General features: G+C 44.5%; 3 protein-coding genes and 1 pseudogene across 3 annotated transcripts; 2 read left to right on the forward strand and 2 right to left on the reverse strand.

Annotated features, from left to right (window-relative positions):
- Window positions 1–419: 419 nt before the first annotated feature.
- On the forward strand, window positions 420–8350 carry LOC127774319 (protease Do-like 2, chloroplastic). The gene is made up of 21 exons (XM_052300545.1): window positions 420–678; window positions 761–880; window positions 1466–1519; window positions 1705–1778; window positions 2195–2258; window positions 2727–2771; window positions 3446–3553; window positions 3748–3825; window positions 4485–4551; window positions 4716–4774; window positions 5558–5657; window positions 6024–6103; window positions 6224–6280; window positions 6413–6516; window positions 6889–6976; window positions 7061–7146; window positions 7230–7254; window positions 7336–7407; window positions 7498–7548; window positions 7631–7691; window positions 7782–8350. The coding sequence occupies exons 1-21, from the start codon at window positions 526–528 to the stop codon at window positions 8024–8026; spliced, it is 1791 nt and encodes a 596-aa protein (XP_052156505.1). The 5' UTR covers window positions 420–525; the 3' UTR covers window positions 8027–8350.
- A 475-nt stretch (window positions 8351–8825) lies between these two features.
- Window positions 8826–11747, forward strand: LOC127772639 (pentatricopeptide repeat-containing protein At3g05340-like). The gene is made up of 2 exons (XM_052298592.1): window positions 8826–10796; window positions 11509–11747. Exon 1 carries the CDS (start codon window positions 8952–8954, stop codon window positions 10731–10733), a length of 1782 nt encoding a protein of 593 aa, XP_052154552.1. The 5' UTR covers window positions 8826–8951; the 3' UTR covers window positions 10734–10796; window positions 11509–11747.
- A 160-nt stretch (window positions 11748–11907) lies between these two features.
- LOC127772640 (uncharacterized) lies at window positions 11908–14186 on the reverse strand. The gene is made up of 2 exons (XM_052298593.1): window positions 12930–14186; window positions 11908–12702 (listed from the first exon to the last, which is right to left on the reverse strand). Exon 1 carries the CDS (start codon window positions 14116–14118, stop codon window positions 12937–12939), a length of 1182 nt encoding a protein of 393 aa, XP_052154553.1. The 5' UTR covers window positions 14119–14186; the 3' UTR covers window positions 11908–12702; window positions 12930–12936.
- An 872-nt stretch (window positions 14187–15058) lies between these two features.
- Window positions 15059–20315, reverse strand: LOC127774851 (uncharacterized; annotated as a pseudogene).

Below are 20315 nucleotides of genomic sequence, written 5' to 3' on the forward strand. Positions count from 1 at the left end.
TCAACACTACATACCTTAACCTGAGACAACATCCTAACAAACAGAAAAGAGAGTACACTATATTGTTTGCACAACAAAAAAAAGGACACGCAAGGAATAATTTATTGGAGTTGAGCTATGGTCAAATTTGTATTAACCACAACTACGTTCAACATAACCACCATCACAAAGCCCGTACAAGTAAACTTGTTACCATAAAGCACAATGCCCATTGTTGTTTTTTAATGTCAAAACTGTTTTTTTTTTGAAAAAATGTAATATAATCAAGTTTGTTCTTGAATATTTTTACACACATACCCATATTTCCCCAACATTTTCTAAAAAAAACACACACACACACGTAAGTACCCATAACTCCATAAGAATAGACTTATTGAGATATTTATCTCACGCGCCCGGCACGTGCTCATCGTCTTCACTTTCCCAACTCTCTCCCCCCAATCAGAAAGAGGATAAGGAGCTCCGCCTCGGGGAGGGAGGGAAACCCGAATCAAACTCGCGCGCCGCGAAGCAGCAGCCGCAGCAATGGCGGGCGTCGCCGCCCTCTTCGCCTCCCCGGCCTTCCCCTTCCCATCCACCTCCTCCGTCTCCTCCTGCTCCTGCCGCTTCCGCCCCGCCGTCGCCCGCGCCCCGCGCCACCAGCCTCCCGGCCGCCGCGTGACCCGGCGCTTCGACGAGGTACGTGTCTATCCCTCTCTGTTGCGTGTGGCCGGCAATGGCCCGAGGGAAGCGCGGAGGCTTGACGTGTTTGGGTTTTCAGGTGGAGGGGGTGTCGAAGAGGCGGCGGGGCATTGGCGGCGGCGGCGGAGGGGGCTCGCAGGCGTCGTCGTCGTCGTCGCGTAAGGACAGAGGGCTCGCCGTTGACTTCAAGGAGTCGCAGGTACGAGGAGGATTCCGAGATGTTCTGCTCGTGAATTGTGTTTGCTCGGCTTTGCAAATTGTGTAACGCATATTTAGACGACGAGAGTTCGAATTAGGATTTAGGACTTTAGGACGATGACTCTACGTTTTGGTGCTCTACATTGTCCTCCACTCCTCTGCATGAGCATCACGAGAAATGTGTTTTAGGGGCATATATGCTTGTTTAGTGTCAAAATTTGCAATCATCACTTTCTACATTTCAGGTTGCTGCAGGCTGTATTTAGTTTTGTTTTGCTATGGAAATTCACCACCTCGGCAATATTTTTTGCTCATACTTCAATCATTGCTGTACATATTATTATTTCTCAGTTCTCATTTTATTATTTCGCGGCTTTGATAAATCATTGGCATCTCCATAGTGTGGTCTCATTATCTACTGCATGAACATATCAACTATGATCTCTAATCAACATACCTGTATCTTCCAAGCCATTTATGTTCTGTTTCTCTGAGAAACAACTGCAATTTATGAACAATTTGATTCTGTGCTGCAATCAAGCCATAAAAGTCACATGATCTTCATCTAATTATTTTACTGTATCAGGTCTCAGATTTCGAGGACCTTGAAGAGGACAAATTCCTTAATGCTGTAGTTAAGGTGTGTTTAACGAGTACGCCTACTCTCTGTAGGTGATGCTTGTTTTGGTTACTCATACTTATTTTGGCCCATCTTATCAGTTATAAATATTTCTTTAGTTACCTTTACCTGTTGTTGTGCTGTATTTCTGAAGTTAGTCATGTCCTATTGTCTTCTTTGTGCTTAACTGCCTTCTTTACTGTTAGGTCTATTGCACTCATATTGCACCTGATTATGGGCTTCCTTGGCAGAAGCAAAGGCAACATGCAAGCACAGGGAGGCAAGTATTGATCTAATATGCATATCTGAATAAGTTTTTTGTTGGACTCTTTTGTTTACTTTTGCCATACAGCACTGAGCCAGTGACTTCTGTCTACCTTTGTGTTCCGTGAGTGGGTGAGAAACAGTGGGCATAGATAATGAACTAATTATACTTCGATTAGTGGTTTTGTGATGTTGAAGGGGAGTTTTACTGACCTTTTTTCTGCAGTTATGTTTTTCACTGATTGAACAACTCAGCTACTCCAAAAATGAACTTGTAGATAAATGCTGTGTTTATTCTAAAATGTTTCTGTATCATCGTGACCTCTGTGCTCAAATGCTCATATTTTAGATGGGGTTGTCTATTTCAACACATAATCAACAATTTATAAATCAGAACCCCTGAGCTTATCTTACTTGACATTTGTTTCACAGTGCCTTTATGATTGGTGATGGCAAACTATTGACAAATGCACATTGTGTTGAGCATGACACCCAGGTGCCTACTTATGTCTATCAATTTCATTTTCCTATTTTGCAGTGGTATTTCAGATCCACATTCTGTATGTGCGTCCATACGAATCAACATTTTGCTTCATATTGTTAATTTTAGGCAGAATACAACTAGTGCTAACTTGTAAATCGTGCAGACTCTGGAAACCAGGTTATTTTTGCTGGGAGTAATACTCACATAATCACATACTATGGATGTAAATAGAATCTTTAATACAAACTATCAAGGTTCCAAATAATACAGGAATTGCATCTTGTTATGCTTTGAAATTGCACAGTCCTAATTGAACCACCTGTTGATTTAATTTGGTTCAAGTTTTGAATCATTATTCACTAGATTACTCGATATCAGATGGAGTACCTCAAAATTTCTAGCAATATTTCTGTACCTCTGAATTTACAATAACAGTTTACTTATGCCATTGACGCAAACTAAGTTTGTTTTGCAACACAGGTCAAAGTAAAGAGAAGGGGAGATGACAAAAAATATATTGCCAAGGTGCCTTTGTCTGTTGCTGTACTGCTTTAAAGTGTTTTAGAAACTTTTACGTGCATTAATATAACGACCCTCTTTCGCTCTAGACTCATATTGGGTAACTACTAACTATTCATTTTATATTTCTTCCACAATTATCTGGATTAGCTGAACATAAACTTGCACTCTGGAATTTTTCTATAAGACCCTTCCATTAGTGAACCTACTCAGTCCATTGCATATTAATTCGGCTACCCAAATAATACTGATTTACTACATTTATAACTGATAAGATGGGCCAAAATAAGTATGAGTAACCAAAACAAGCATCACCTAAAGAGAGTAGGCGTACTCGTCAAACACACCTTAAGTACAGCATTAAGGAATATGTCCTCTTCAAGGTCCACGAAATCTGGAACTTGAACTTCTTTGAGGAGATTGATGAGAAATTGTTGTGTCGTTGCTTTATTGACAATGTAGTCGTGGTAACAGAAAAAGTGATGAACATATTTTGAAACAGGATTTTTTACATCGTTGTTCAGTGTCCATACCCATTGATAAGAAATGGTGGTTGTTGGTTAATAGCCTTTTAAACAAGATTTTCTGCCAGTTGATTATGATTTTATTTCACTTTTTGAAAATTTGGATTGGTTAGATTACTTGGATACTAGGATGTTGTCTGATAAAATGATTCACAGGTTCTAGCAAGGGGTATTGAGTGTGACCTTGCATTGCTGTCTGTTGAGAATGAGGAATTCTGGCGAGGAACAGAGCCACTTCAACTGGGTCGCTTGCCATGCCTTCAGGTATTTATCCCTGTTTTTTTTTTGAAAGAGTAAGTAACATGCGCTAACCAGGAACATGCCAATGGCCTAAATGTAAAGCAGTCATTCATTGTACTGTGTATCTATATTTGCTTAAATTCTTGATAGATGTTTGATTGCATATATTTTTTTTTGTTGTTTGGTTTTCATTTGACGTGGTTGTTTGTTTATCTCAGGATTCAGTAACTGTTGTGGGATATCCTCTTGGTGGAGACACGATATCTGTAACTAAAGGCGTTGTTTCACGCATCGAGGTTCTATTTCTTCACTTATTCAGTTTTCTATAAATCATGCTTTCTAGATGGCTTGTTCCCCATAAGTAGGAGAAAAACGATGGTATTTCATGCTTGCAATGATTATCCTCTTCCTGAAAAATACCATCCCTAGTCATGGTGCCTTTGTCAGAATCCATTTTTCTAAAATGTGGAAACAAATTAAACTGTTGCTTCCTGTGATAGATGCTGAACAAATATTAGATTCGTGTTGTTTCTGCTAGAAAACCACCCCTGCTATGTTAAGGCATAGTTAGCACTAGTTTAGTTTGGTATTCAAGCAGTTAACAGTTGTCAGATAAAAGATTATCTGCATCTCTTGGTTTGTGTAATTCGTCTACAATGGTCGTGCTAGGGGTTTTACCGGTTTTCCTGTCCGGTTTCCTTATAAATAGGATCAACTCTATTCTTTTATAGTGTGAATCGCACGAGCTCCCTGCCTTTCTGAAGGTTCTTCGGGAAAGAAAAAAAAATCATCTGTCCTGCACTGAGCTTGTTAATGGAAACATGATAGTACATGAAATATTGTCTTTGAGTCAGAAATTTATGCATATCGATTCTATAGATGTTTATATGCTAGTAAACTGTTATGATTTAATTAGATTATTAAACTTACACTATTTTGCTTTGGAATAGCCCAGGTCACTCCATATGCACATGGAACTTCAGATCTTCTTGGCATTCAAATCGATGCAGCAATAAATCCTGGTTAGTGTTTCCCTTGAACTTATGCCTTCTCTTAGGAAAATGAATTTCCTTGCTATTTATTTATTTGTTAAAAAATCATCAGGAAACAGTGTAAGTTAAATAATCTGCTTTTGCTTTGGCCTTAACTAAAAGATGAATTATATTGTGTTCTTTTTCTCTTTCAGGAAACAGTGGTGGACCAGCCTTTAACGACCATGGGGAATGCATCGGTGTGGCATTTCAGGTACTTCTACTCACTTATTTTTAGTAGTTGGGTAGCTCTAGGCAGATTTAAATGATGTACGATGTACCAGAACATATCAAATAAGTTCCATAATTTCCAGTTTCAAAACAAGCAGGTTCTGTATTCAGAAACTGTGGTGAGCTTGGATCATTTTTACATATGCATTACACATTTTATAAGTGGATAATCCATAAAGCCATAACTGCTTGCATTTTGCACTGAACTTAAAAGGTTGCCTTTTTGAAACTTTTGATGAACACACATGTAACATGCACTTGAAGTCCCGGTGAAGTGTAATTTTAACTTTTGATGTATTTGGTGTGACTCCAGTGAACTAATAGATCTCTTGCACTTAAGCTTCCTTTTGCAATGCAGTTGCTTTTAAAGCTCTTACATGAACTTACTAGGAACTAACTAGATTTCAGAGGACAACAATGTCATAATGACCTTACTATTCATATTAGGAGAGAAATATTGAAAAAAAGAAGAAGAGAGGAGCTGTGGGTGGGTTTATTTGCGAGTTCTAATACAAATGTGCCAATATACTGTTTATGCTTATTTGGATGTTATTAATATCAATCCACTGTATTTCCTAGTTGGATATCCTAATCCAAATAACAAAGTCCAAACCAATGGGAACATAAAAACCTAGTCTAATTATGTATGTGTATACAATAACCATCTAACAATTGATTTTACTGTAGGCACTGACTAAATAAATATTTTAGTAATTTCTATCTTGTCATTCTATCTTTTTTTTTTCTCATTATGCATTTTGTTTAGGTGTTCAGGTCAGATGAAGCTGAAAATATTGGATATGTAATTCCAACTACAGTTGTATCCCATTTCTTGAACGACTATCAGAAGAATGGAAAATATACAGGTATTTTTTTCTTTTTAAAATTAAGTCTCTTATACTTTTTGAGAAATAGGAAAATGAAAGCCATGTTTTAGTCTCTTAGAGATACTTCACCTTTTGGTAGATATTAACCTATTAACTATTACAGTGTGTACAGAAATCGGTTTCTAGTGTCAGGTAGACATTTTCATTTTGACTCCGTATCCTTAAAACCTTTTGAATTCCTTGTCTGTTCAAAGGTTTTATTCAAAACTGCATTTTCTAATTGTATGGATATTGAGCGCACACTGCTTAGTATAACTGCATTTTCAAAATTTATGTTGGTTTTATGAAGTGGCATAACTGCTGCCTGTTGAAATTATTGTGCTTAGTATTTCAAACACTCTGTAGGATTTCCTTGCCTGGGTGTTCTCCTTCAAAAATTGGAAAACCCTGCGTTGCGTGAAAGCTTAAAAGTACCTTCAAGTGAGGTATGCTCATCTATACTTGACAAATTTCAGCATTTGAATATTAAAGTTCATGAGAGATTTGATATATTCTGAAATTGTTCTCACCTCTGTCCTTGTCATTTTTGTCTTCCTTTCTTGCAGGGTGTTCTTGTCCGCCGGGTTGAGCCTACTGCTCCTGCAAGCAAAGTTTTGCGGAAGGTAAATTGCACCACTTTGATGCAGTTCATAGGTTGAATGCTTGTTAGTTTTCTCCCTGCAAATGAATCTTTCTAAACTATTAATGGTTACTAAAAAACTGTAATTTGTTTCATCTGATCATTGTCTCCCCAGGGAGATGTGATAACAAGTTTTGATGGCGTCGCGGTTGGATGTGAGGGAACTGTACCATTCCGCTCCACAGAGCGAATTGCTTTCCGCTACCTCACAAGCCAAAAGTAAGTCCTTAGAAATTTTATCCTTCAAGTGTCTTTCCCCAAATTTGTTAATTCATTTCCAGAAACTTAAGTTTTTTAGAAATTTAATTTACAAATATACATGAATGTATCCAACAGTGCTTTGTTAATTACAAGTGAAGCTTTCTCTGGATATGCATGACACGGTTACAAACTTGATTCATCTAAAGCATCCTTCTTTTGTCCTCTTGATCTGTATGCTTTCTAATAAGCTGTGCCACCTGGTCATCCTCCTGGTGGCATTTCTAAAAGATGTGTTATGGTCATCCGCCCATAAGACATCTTTACTTGAAATCAAAAGAAGCTATTACATTCCTGGCCATAGTGAATAATTATTATTTTTTTGTCAATCAGGTATGCAGGTGATGTTGCCCAACTAGGTATCATTCGGGCAGGCAACACCATGAAAGTACAGACCGTTTTGCAGCCAAGAAAACATTTAGTAAGATACTATAAACCCTTTATCCTAGTGATTTAAAATTTCACCAATTTGCACAATTTACAATAATCTTCATCCTCAAACAAGGTGCCGTTCCATGTTGAAGGAGGGCAGCCTTCCTATCTGATAGTTGCTGGCCTTGTCTTCACACCTTTGACAGAACCATTTATAGAGTAAGCAACCGATGGCTTTCTCTTTTAAACCCTCTGCCTTGGTATTGGGAAGCTTATAGTTGTCAATTTCTGTTGGTTTGCAGGGAGGAGTGCGAAGAAACTCTAGGGGTTAGATCAACATGCTTGCAGGTTACCTTTCCAAAGCTCTGAATTTTCTCATCATTATTAACATATTATCTTCATTTACAGTTGAAATTGCTGGCAAAGGCACGCTATTCTCTATCAACATTTGAAGGGGAGCAAATCGTTATTGTATCACAGGTATGCTGCATTCGATGGTTGTACCATTGACTAGTCCTCCATGCTTCATTGTTATTATCAAGTCATCTTCAATTCACCAATGGTATCTAGGTTTTGGCACACGAGGTTAACATTGGCTATGAACACATGGGCAATCAACAAGTAAAGCTCTTCCACCTTTGCTTATACTTTTTACGAGTTTGAATTAAATCCTATGCGTTCTATTAACCAACAATATTATCAGGTCATTAAGCTAAATGGAACCGTGGTAAAGAATATTCACCATCTTGCCCACCTTGTTGACAGTAAGTACAGCCTCATGCTGAATAACCTTTTAGTAGTAATATCTTACAATTCATGCTCAACTTTCCATGGCTAAATGTATGAGTTTTCAGACTGCAAAGACAAGTTCTTGACGTTCGAATTCGAAGACGACTTCCTAGTTGTTTTGGATCGGGAAGAAGCGACTACCGCATCATCAGATATCCTAAAGGAACATGCAATTCCCTCTGTAAGGTCATCTGATCTATCAGAGCCATATGTCGACACAGAGCAAGAAATCCAAAAACCAAACGATGATTTTGGTGACAGCCCTGTCACAAACTATGAAATGGGAGTTGACTGTCTCCTCTGGGCATGAACAGCCAAGGATGGAATTTGAATTTCAGTTCAAACAGTGACAATGCCGGTGAATTTCATGCATCTGGATGGCAGGAAAGAGCATTTCCCCACCATGTTGAAATCCACTCCATAGAGGCGAAGCCGGAGTCATGTTTGTTAGTGTAGGAAGTTCAGAGTTATGTTGTACCTTAGAAAACCACACAAATGCTTGATTCATCATCAATTTTTTTAGGGGATGGGACTATGGGACTGTGGGAGATTGGGGGAGGGCTGTAGAATTTGGCAGGGTGTAATCCTGTAATTTTTTGGGCATGCAATAAATCGTCCAGAAATTTTGTTGCTTTATTTTTACCTCTTGTTTGTACTCCCATCATTTTTAGAGAACATTTTATGAGTGCTAGTATTCGATATTCACATAAAAAATTTCAAGTTTCCCAGTACTCCCTTAGTTCTAAATACAAGCATATCTACTATTCGAACTTTGTTTCACAATATGCATTTTCAATATAAGCATTTTTAGCATGATTTACAATACTAATCATATAATTCACTTGCTGCGCTCCCCCATTTTACCTTCAATCACTCTCTCATCCTAACAATCCATTATTTAACGTGGGTACCAAAGTATTTTCTTTGTTAACTTTGATCTCATGTAAAAAAAAGATAAAATATAAAAATACTTATATTTTAGAACGTATAAATACTCAAATATTAAATTTTTTATGCATCAGAGTTCATGACCGTTGCTTTCTGATCTGACGCTTAATAAGTATCCTCATGAGTAATCTGCACCAATTTTCCCATCCCTTTCGCGCCGTAACTCATCATCGGCCATCGCCGCCGCCGCCGCCGCCGCCTTTCCCCTTCCGGCGGCGTCGTCTCCATTCCACTCCCACCGGAGCAGTACTCCCGACTTGCCTGAGCCCGAGTCTCTTCTGTAGGGCATGAGAGATGCGTCCTCCGGGCTCCTCAACTACGCCCGCTTCAGCGGCCTCCTCGCCAGCTGCGGTCGCGAGGGAGACCTCCGCCTCGGCGCCGCCCTCCACGCCGCCGTCGTCAAGAACCCCGCCCACTTCCGCCTCTGCGCGAGCCGGCCCTGGCTCCGCCACGTCCTCGTCGCCTGGAACGCGCTCGTCTCCATGTACGCCAGGTGCGGCCGCCGCGAGGACGCCGCCAGGGTGTTCGACGAAATGCGCGTCCGCGACGCCGTCTCCTGGAACTCGCTCATCGCCGCCTCCCGCGGCGCCGGCGACGCGCTCGCGCTGTTCAGGCGGATGCTGCGGTCGGACGCGCGCGCCTGCGACCGCGCCACGTTCACGACGGTCCTGTCGGCGTGCGCGCGCGCGGGCGCGGCGTCGCTCCCAGCGTGCGCCATGGTGCACGGGCTGGTGGTTTCGTGCGGCTTCGAGGTGGAGGTGCCTGTCGGGAACGCGCTGGTGACGGCCTACTTCGAGTGCGGGTCTCCAGCCTCGGCAGAGAGGGTGTTCCATGGAATGGCAGAGAAGAACGTCATCACGTGGACAGCGATGATCTCTGGGATGGCCAGGGCAGAGCTGTACAAGGAGAGCTTCAGTCTTTTTGGGCAGATGATCCGCACGGTGGATGCCAACAACGCGACGTACTCGTGCGCCCTGCTAGCTTGCGCCAGATCTTTAGCAGCAAGGGAAGGTCAGCAGGTTCATGGGCTTGCTGTGAAGGCTGGATTCGAGGCTGATCTCCATGTCGAAAGCGGCCTCATGGATGTCTATTCCAAATGCGGTTTGATGGAGGATGCTCTGACCGTCTTTCGCTCTTGTCGAGAACCTGATGAAGTTTTTCTGACAGTGATCCTGGTTGGATTTGCTCAGAATGGGCTGGAAGAGAAAGCATTCGAATTGTTCGCCGAGATGGTGGGTGCAGGAAATGAGATTGATGAAAACACTGTTTCTGCAGTTCTGGGGGCATTCGGTGCTTCTGCGCCATTTGCTCTTGGGAAGCAAATCCATGCATTGGTCATCAAGAGGTGTTTTGGAGTGAATACCTATGTCTGCAATGGTTTGGTCAATATGTATTCAAAATGCGGTGAATTGAGAGAGTCTGTCCAGGTGTTTGATGAAATGCCCAGTAAGAACTCAGTTTCATGGAACTCCATCATTGCAGCCTTCGCCAGACATGGACATGGTTCAGAGGTCTATCAGTTGTTTGAATCCATGAAAGCTGACGGTGCCAAGCCCACCGATGTCACATTCTTGTCGCTGCTTCATGCTTGTAGTCATGTTGGGTCAGCTAAGAAGGGACTGGAGATCTTGAATTCTATGTCATCACAGTATGAAGTTCTTCCAAGGATGGAGCATTACGCATGTGTGGTCGACATGCTTGGGCGAGCTGGCTTGTTAGACGACGCAAAATCGTTTATAGAAGATGGACCTTTCACGGACAGTGCTCTTCTTTGGCAGGCTTTAATGGGAGCTTGTAGCTTCCATGGCAACTCCGAAGTTGGGAAGCATGCAGCAGAGAAGTTGCTCCTCCTGGACCCTAGTTGTACGGCTGCTTATGTGTTGCTGTCAAACATCTACTCATCCGAGGGAAGATGGGATGATCGAGCCAAGGTGATGAAGAGGATGAGCGAAATGGGCTTGAGGAAGGACACTGGCAAGAGCTGGATCGAACTCGAGAAGGAGGTTCACTCTTTCGTTGTCAGATCAACATCTCATCCTAATTCAGCTGCTGCTGTTCGTTGTGTATGATGTGCTGCATCATCTGTCCAGTGATCAAGACCTGATGGAGAACACCGCTTTGTGAGATTTCAGGTCTGTATCTTTCGTTCAGCTCTACTCCCTCCGTCAAAAAAAAAAAAAAACAAACCCTGGTTTCCGTGCCCAATGTTTGACCATCCGTCTTATTTGAAAAAATTATAAAAAAAATTAAAAAGACAATTCACGCACAAAGTATTAATCATGTTTTATCATCTAACAACAATAAAAATACGAATTATAAAAAAATTTCATATAAGACGGACAGTCAAAGTTGGACACGCAAACCCAGGGTTTGCCTTTTTTTGGATGGAGGGAGTACAATAATATGAAGTCTTGGTATACACATCTGATTCTGATACATACAATATAGGTTGTGTTTAGATCCAAAGTTTAGATCCAAACTTCAGTCCTTTTCCATCACATCAACCTGTCATACACACATAACTTTTCAGTCACATCATCTCCAATTTCAACCAAAATCCAAACTTTACGCTGAACTAAGGCTGTGTTTAGATCCAAAATTTAGATCCAAACTTCAGTCCTTTTCCATCACATCAACCTGTCATACACAACTTTTCAGTCACATCATCTCCAATTTCAACCAAAATCCAAACTTTGGATCCAACTAAACACACACTAAACACAGCCTAGTCTAGTACAAGTTTGTCAGGATTAGTTTCCAACTTTCTGGTAGAACATATCCATATTCTACCTGAATATTTTATAATAGTAAATTCAACGTTGCTTCATTTTCATTGTGTTATAGAGTACCGAAAGAAGTATGCACCCTCAAAGTCAAAGCCATAGAGATTCGCCGTCTGAGATGTGAACGACTCAACTGTCATCTTCCTCCGGTGTCGCGCGCCGCCGTCGCACCATGGACGTCGTCAGCATCGTCGGGCTACAGGACGACGGCAGCGAGCCGGCAACCGGAGGGTAGCAAGAACAGCTTCCCGGCGGCCAGTTCACGCCGGCGAAGGTCGCAGGGTGAGGATGGCGTGACACGTACGCCAACTGGAAGATCATTTCTGCACCAACATCACTGAGTGACAGAGACCAGGAGGAGCCATATGTAATTGTGTGACAACAACGTTTCAATGTACAAGTATCCAGAGTGAAGAGCCTCATGAAACAATCCATATATTTTGCCACAAGTATAATTATCAGAGCAGTATGAATCTCCTTCTGAACAGTACCAACCTATAGTTTTGCATAAGGTTTTACAAACTTAGACATCAAATACTGTAGAACATAGGAGGTTCAAACATGTAAGGAAAAAAAAAAACTAGCAACAAATTGTTCCTACGGAATTGCTAGAAAACTTGCGACAGTTTTCTTCAAAGAAAATTGTCAAATTTTCAGCCCTTAGATCCGCTTCAAGATTCGTGCGTGCAACAAGATAAAAACAGCATATAATGTGTCGTGGACAGGAATCAATCCTTGCCTTGCTCATACATAGGGCAGCATTCAAACCACTAAGCCAGCACAACTTCATGTTTGTTAATCTACTTATATAGCATTTACACTCTAGTTACATAGTAGTTACACACTAGTTATATAGTAGTTACATGATAGTTACAGGGTAGTTACATTTGTATAAAATTAGTATTTGTAATTTTTTTCAAGAGCATGTGTTTTACTTTTGAATTATTTTTCCATTATACATGTTGACCAATTTCTTACCGTTCAATCAACTTGGATGCTAAGATTAGTGGTTTGTACTTGTGTGTACCCATTTCAACTGTTGATGACAAATCATATGGTTAAAAATTTGAAAGTTTTGAGCCTCAAAAACTGTCGACAGATTACTAGCTAGTTCCTTGTTCCTATCATCCCTCCGATTCTTCATATGGATAACTGAATTTCATACTTTTCCATCATAACCTTTGGTAGCACCAACATAATTACATAATTGATCACCATTAGTTGGAGGTTCAGCATAGTGTCACCACCCACATTCCTGCACCAAACTCAATACAATTTAAAACATTCCTTTTGGTAATCAGAAAATCTCAATGCCAGTCTTGAATAGTATACAGACAACATTTTCTCCTAAAAGTCATGGTAGACATAATTATATTTGTTGAAGTATATCACTGATACATTTTCTCCTAAAACTCTTTGGTAGACATAATTATGTTTCAAGCACATCATCAATCAAAGGAAATATAGGAATCGGCTGGTTACCATTTCATCAAGCACCATGTTCAGCAGGATTCAAGAACGATGGCGGCCAAGGCATCGCATACGGGTAAATCGACGCCGACGAGCAATCTTCATCGGACAACTTCCTCAGCTTCATGGTTTCCAGATCAATGGAGAGCAGGCAATTCCAGTGACGCAAGAACAGGACGCCGGCAACGACGCCGACGACATCCAATCCATGGTGGTACATCTCCACCGAATCATGCTGCAGCATCGCCATCGCCTTGTGGAACCTCACCGACTTCTCCACCCGCGCCCACGTCAGCTCGCCGGCGCCGCCGTCCTCCGCGCCGGCCCACACCTCGACGCAGAAGCCGCGCATGGTGAGCAGGTAGAGCGGCCCGCCGCCGCCACCGCCGTCCTCGTCCTCCCCCTTCTCGACGACGTCGAAGCTGAGCTGCCTCAGTGGAGGCGGGAGCTCGAGGACGGAGAACTCGTTCGTCGCCGTGTTGAGCGCCACCACGCTCGCGCCGCCCTCGAGCGTCCAGTACAGCGACCCGTTCGCCTGCATCGCCCGGGAGGCGGCGGCGAGGTTGAGGCGGTGGGGGTGAACGGCGACGTCGGCCCAGGAAAGCTCGCCGGGTGAGAGGACCATGGCGCGCGTCTCGGAGGAGACGCCGCCGTCGCCGCCGCTGTCTTGCGCAATGCAGAACACCCGGAACACCGAAGAGTCGCCGTCGTCGGCGACGAGGCCGTACCCGACGGCGCGCGCGGCGGGGGGCGGCGGGAGGGAGACGCAGCTCCAGGCCAACGGGTCGGCGACGGCGAGCTCCTGCGTTCCCCGATTCTTGAGTAGGACGCGGCCGTTACGGCAATCCAAGAACCGCCACGGCGCGCCGCCGCCGCCGCCCAACCAACCGCCGTGGGGGAGGAAGGAGAGGGAGAAGTCGCCATCAGCCCTAGCAGCGGCGGCGGCGGCGGCGGGGGAGGAGGGGACGAACACCGGGGCGGGCAGGTCGGCGTGGTGGAGGAGGCAGCCGAGGAGGAGCGGGCCGTGGCGGCGGCGGAAGCGGCGGAGGAAGCCGGCGTTGCGGGCGGCGCGGAGGAAGGGCTTGCAGGCGAGGGAGGCGCGGACGAGGTCGGCGGCGGTGGGGAGCAGGAGAAAGACCTCCCGGAGGAGGTCGTCGGACAGCGCGGCGACGACGGCGGCGGCGGCGGCGGTCGGAGCCATGTGGCGCGGCCGGAGAATGGCACGCGCACCGCACGGGCACGGCACACCTGGATCGGAATGGGGGAGTACGACCAAGTCCAAGTCTCCTACTAGTACTCCACTTCCGTATCATATTATAACCGTTTTAACTTTTTAAAATAGAGCGAAGTTTAATCGATTTTTTTAGAAAAATATTGCAACACTTATACTCCCTCCGTCCAGTTCTATCGTAGGTTGCTATATACTGGAACGGAGGGAGTAACACTTATAACATTGAATATATTTTGATACTAGTTATTTTGTTTAGTGTTAAAAATATTACTATATTTTTTTATAAATATAATCGAATTTTAAAAAGTTTGACTTAAAAAAGTCAAAACAAATTGTACTATGAAAGACAGTGTATATTGGAACAGAATCTGGGCCACTGATTCTAGGATGGACGGCGTAGATCGGCCCAAAATGAGTCAGGCGATCCAGATTCGGCCCACGATAGGCGATATTGGTAGCGAACTGAATTCGGACCAAATTATACATGGATCGAAATACTGAATTAGGCTGAAAACTTGGTCGCAAATTATTGACGAGGAGATCAAGTGTTGTTCATGACGTCGGCGCGGTGGCGGCCGGCGGCGATCACCGGAGATAGCAGAGGTGCAGATCACGACGGTGCTAGCCGGAAAAGAAATGACTCACCTGCACCATGATCTTCTTGCGCAAGAAACCATCAACAATAAGATTTTTTCTTGAAAATCATGCTGTTCTTGCTCCGTCTTCAACAACCTGAACTGTCATTTTGCACTATTCTGAATCTGAATCATCAATGTTCTACGAGACGATACGATCGACATCGAGAGCAACATGTTCTAAATTCCATGGGCGAACGGCCATATTTCCAGACCGAACTACCCAAAGCAAGTGTGATTTGTTCGCGAGATATATGGAATTAATCGAACGAAGATCCTCTCCATTTTTACTACTGCTTGAATTCAATATTTCAATGGCAGAATAATGAGAGAGTCACGAAAATAGCAGGAGAATTACAACAAAATGGGGAAAAACTAATTCCAAATGTTGAAAGCAAAAACCGCCACAAATTTCATTCGAATGTTTGAAATGACAAATCAGGATTCAATATTCATTTGGAACGATTTGATCATCGGGCACCTAGTCGGTAGGATTCAGGAACGGCGGCGGCCACGCCATGGTGTACGGGTAGATCGTCACCGGCGAGCAATCCTGCTCCGATAGCCTTGTGAGCTCCATGGTCTTGAGATCAATGGAGAGCAGGACGCCGGATTGGCGGAAGAAGAAGAAGCCGTCGACCTCCGACGATCTCGAACTCGTAGCCGCCGCGGCGGCGGCGGCGGTGGCGGTCGCTCATCTTTCGCTCGCCGAGCATGCTTTCCAGCGCCCTGTAGAACCTCACCGAGGTGTCTTCGAGCGTCCATGGAGTCTCCTCCTCCTCGTCGTCGTCGACGGCGGCGGCGGTGGCGGCGGAGGAGAGCTTCCAGGTCTCGAGGCAGAAGTCGTCGCTCATGGCGAGCACGCGGAGCCCGTCGTCGTCGTCCTCCGTGTCGATGACGTCGAAGGCGAGCGTCGCGGGGAATGGCGGGAGGTCGAGGATCGAGAGCTTCATCTTCCCCGGCGCCGCGTCGAACGCCGCCATGCGCGTCCCGTCGTCGAGCTTCCAGTAGAGCGACGTCTTCGCCTTCATCGGCCGCGCGGCGTAGACGATGCTGGCCTCCTCCTCGCACGGGATGGCGTCGACCTCCTCCCAGTAGTAGGGCTCGTCGGAGGAGAGCACCAGCGGGCGCAGCGTGGTGGAGTCGAGGCTCCGCGCGATGCAGACCACCCGGAACGACGCCGATTTGGCGGCGGCGAGGCCGTACAAGACGGGAATGTCGGCGGTGGGCAAGTCGAAGGGGTAGCAGGCGCGTCTCGATGGGTCGGCGACAGCGAGCTTCATGTCGGCGCCGTGGTTGTGGATCAGGAGGAGGAGGCCGTCGCGGCAGTCCAGGAGCTCCCACTCGGCGGAGGCCCAGCCGCCGCCGGGGAGGAACGAGAGGGAGAAGTCCCCCGCGGGGTGCGGGCCGGAGGCGGAGGCGGCGGAGAGGAGGACCGGCGGCGTGGTGCCCGGGACGACGAAGAGGAAGCCGAGGAGGCGCGGGGCGACGCGTGGTGGCGAGCGCGGAAGCGGCGGAGGAAGCCGGCGTCGCGGGCCGCACGGAGGAAGGACCTGCCCGCGAGCGCGGCGCGCACCAGCGCGGCGGGGGAAGGGAGGCGGAGGAGGATCTCGCGGAGGAGGTCGTCGCCGAGCACATCGACGCCGCCCGTCGCCGCCGCCATCGCCATGTCGGGATCGGAGGAAGCGGGACGACGTCACCGATCAGCTTACTTGCGAATGAAGAAATACAAAAAAAAAAAAAATCGGCGTGTGCTGCTATTTTTAATTTAGAGCACATGGTGATGTTTTTTTTTTCTGAACATGAAAATGAAGATGAAGATGAAGATTAAGTTTTTTACGCAAAACGAGATGGTATTAACGTATTGTTGATTGAGTTTTAATTATTAAAAACTTGAAAAATAGATTAATATAATATTTTAGAGAAACTTTCATATAGAAATTTTTTTGCACGAAACACACCGTTTAATAATTTGAAAAACGTGCCACGAAAATTTTAATCTTAATCCAACTTTGTTGGAGAAAAGAACAGGACCGTAGTCCTGTACATATATATACCGGTTAATCTAAGTCCGCGACGCGACCTCCGTCTCCCGGTCCAACGAGCTCCGGTGAAGCTTACCTGCGAAAAAAAAGAATATTCTGATATTTTGTTTTATAACCTATAGTCTCATAAATGTTGCTTAATCAAAATATCATTCGATAGTAAAAAGTTTGATGTGAAATCTTACAAACCGTTTGACTTTTGGATCAGGTCCACCATTCACGACATTTGTTTCCAGCTCCGATGAACTCCCATGAACTATAATGAGTTAGTCTCTAGAGCAGGGGTGAGAGTGGTAGTGGCTCAGGCCCTTCACAGTGCACTGATGTGACGAGTTACCTCATTAGTCGCTAGGCTCAATGTTGACGTGGAGAAGAAAAGAAGGTGGGTCCCGTGTCTTTGCAAGGTTATCGTGTCCTAGCGAGGGTTCAGTTCCCTCACGCCAAAAAAAAGAAACTACGCCTCCCCTTCCATGTGCGCCTGCTGCTTCTCCGTAATATAGTGAGGTCCGTAATATAGTGAGGCCCATATGAAGAAACACTGCACTGGATGACCTGTTGCTTTATACATGTCTTCATCTCCATTTCTTAGGTGGAAGTTGGAAAGATGGGCTAGAGGCATGGTGCACTGCTATTGCCCTGGGGGGTAAAGAAAATGAGTATAGTAAGAGGGTGAGTTACACGAGTTTGGAAGGTGAAGCGTCTAGGCCACTGGACTTGGAGAAGAAAGGAAGATAAAGGCCCTGTTTAGGTCCCACATAAAATTTTTCACCATATCACATCCAACATTTGAACATCTGCATGAAGTATTAAATCTTAACTAATTAAAAGATTTCTATTTTACCTTTCGTCACAATCTTTTGTCCGTGTTTTTTGGTCCGTCATGGCGCTATTTTTTCCACCAACGCGCTAATTTTTCATCCGCATCCGATTTCTGATCTGATTTAGTTAGATCCATCCACAAAGCCAGTTAGGTTTATCCACAAGCCCACAAGCCCACATTGCTTCCAGGATTCAAGCCCATACTCAGGACTCTAGATCCATCTATAACTCCTAGGTTCATCCAAAAAAAAGCGCACCGAGAAATAGATCGCATACAAAAAAATCGCAGAAGTCCAGGTTCACTCAAAAATAAAGATCGCATAAAAAAAAACGCATGAGTCCAGTATCACACACAAAAAAGTTGCCCAGCCCACGTAGGAGTCAGATTATATCCCGATTCTATGTCGAGTCCGATTCTATCCCGCTATTAAGATCACAGGCAATATAAATAATAGAATCACACAAGAAAATATATATCACAAGATGCAAGGCTCTTCCTCTAGGACGTCAAGCCACCTCCAATCAGGCAATAGCAATAATAGAAGCACACAAGAAAATATAGATCGCAAGGCTCTTCCTTTAGGACGTCAAGCCACCTCCAATCAATGTCGATTCCAGGTTATCAACGAACTCAACCCTGAATGCAATTTCAATTTCATTAGATTTATGAAATTAATATTGAATAAAACTACCCAAGGTCACATAAGCACTTCCATTAATAATAGAAATATCCTAATAGAATTTCAATTGTAACAAGACTTCTAAGGCAGCTTATGAATGAACTAACAGTACCATCTAATTAATCAACATATAGTGGTAAGATTATCAAGATTCGTTTTACCGGCGAAGGGCAATGCAGTTGTTATGTATCCAATTCTTTTTCATGTCGATGCAGAACAAATAGCAAGTTAGCAACAGGCATATTTTTCAGTTGTTCAGTGGCACATAGCAACATGGAAGTTCCAGACGGGTCCTTCGATTCAGACATTCACATGAATGCAGAACATAAATCATGCACACAACTTTTGATAATAATTGTCAGGAGTATATTATCACAACATACCAAATTCCGTCATAATCAGACCACAAAATCTAGGAGTTGCAAACCCAAACATGAAAATCTTTTTTTTTGTAAGAATGCAAGATCAATTTGTTGGCACAAAAGACATTATTGGGACACAGTCACCTACTAGATCTCACCTAATGTGGAGTACTGCCATACCCACCATCACCCCCAGAGTTGCCGAAATAACCAATAGCACCAGGCATCCCAGTGCCGCAAAAGCCTTTGGGTTTAGTTAACCTAGATCTGTGACCTACAAGGAAAGATTTGGTGTCAGTTGGAGCACACAGGATTAGACAGTGTCAAATACTGCATGTGTCCTGAATCTAATCAAAATTGTAGATCTGAATTTCATATTTGATTTGTCGTAGTGAATATTTTTTGAAACTATGTGATCACACATGAATGCAACAGAAATTGATCTTTATTCAATAGTAGTCCATGTTATACTGATTGGAAGAGTATTGACATTAACATATTACCGCATAACAAACTAAACCTTATCTAAATCAGGTTTCTTGCCTTCATCATCCAATGAATAAAATTCCAGCAAATGAATGGGAAAATATTAACAAACCAAAGGTTGAGTGAGGTCTGAAGACACTGAACAGGGTATATGGTATCCTTTCATAAAAATTTGCCCCAACAAATCAAATAAATTGTGGTCCGATCTAATTATTCTGACAAAAAGGAAACCCAACTCTAGAATTGCCGAATCGTCAAACTAAAGAAGATACCCAAAGCCCATATCAGCTTAAAAAAAAACTCACCAGTTCAAGCACCTTGATTGTAGCTTCCGAGACAACCTCCGGTGACATCTCCCCTCCATCCTGGCCACCATCTCTGCCTCCAATCCGCTCAACCCACCCAACTTCCCTTCACCACCAAAGAACTCCCAATCCAACCTTTCCACAACTAGACAAAGCTCGATTTCAAGCTTCAAACGACCCCTCTCGATCGGACTCCTCAACAACAACATGGAGCAGATGGACAGTGTGCTCCTCCTCTAACCCCTCACACGGATACACCACGGAAGCTGTGCAGCGACAAGGAAGAAAAGGAAGTGACCGGATCCAGGAGAACCGGCCATTCTAGGTGATCCCGAGCCTCTGCCATGCGCTGCGCGACCCTCCAGCTCTCCACCGATGATTCCGAGGATGATGCCACCGTCACCGCCAAGAAGATGACGACCAGACCCTGCGGACTCAAGCTCCAAGGGGCCGGCAGGGCGGCAGAGGAGCCGGCGATGGAGATGGCCGTGACGATGGCTGGATCCAGGCTAGGAGGGGCGAGGTCGCCCCAATCTGCAGCTCGATCCAGCAGTAGCGAGGGAGAAGAGGACGGATCAACAGCAGCAGCAACGACCACCCCAACGACGGGAGTGAGAAGCACACAATTGGAAACCAAATCCCAAATCCACCACCTAGCCGGAGACGGACGCATTGAGCGGCAGCGTGAGGATGGCTGTGGGGAGGATGGGGGAGAGCAGCTGTTGGCGACAGGAGGAAGAGAGACGGACATCTTTTTTTCCTCTCCCTGTCCGCTCTACTATTTTCGGGGCCGGTGGCTGAGAGAGGGAGGAAGAATCCAGAGAGAGAGAGAGAG

This window comes from Oryza glaberrima, chromosome 5 (assembly GCF_000147395.1).
Source record: "Oryza glaberrima chromosome 5, OglaRS2, whole genome shotgun sequence".
NCBI lineage: Eukaryota > Viridiplantae > Streptophyta > Magnoliopsida > Poales > Poaceae > Oryza > Oryza glaberrima.

What these genes read in the sequence shown, in the direction of transcription:
- LOC127772639 (XM_052298592.1), top strand. Translation starts at nt 8,952, where the DNA reads ATGAGAGATGCGTCCTCCGGGCTCCTCAACTACGCCCGCTTCAGCGGC.
- LOC127774319 (XM_052300545.1), top strand. Translation starts at nt 526, where the DNA reads ATGGCGGGCGTCGCCGCCCTCTTCGCCTCCCCGGCCTTCCCCTTCCCA. An exon ending in AACACATGGGCAATCAACAA is followed by an intron (nt 7,549 to 7,630) that starts GTAAAGCTCTTC and finishes CAATATTATCAG; the next exon opens with GTCATTAAGCTAAATGGAAC. An exon ending in TCTTGCCCACCTTGTTGACA is followed by an intron (nt 7,692 to 7,781) that starts GTAAGTACAGCC and finishes ATGAGTTTTCAG; the next exon opens with ACTGCAAAGACAAGTTCTTG.
- LOC127772640 (XM_052298593.1), bottom strand. Translation starts at nt 14,118, where the DNA reads ATGGCTCCGACCGCCGCCGCCGCCGCCGTCGTCGCCGCGCTGTCCGAC.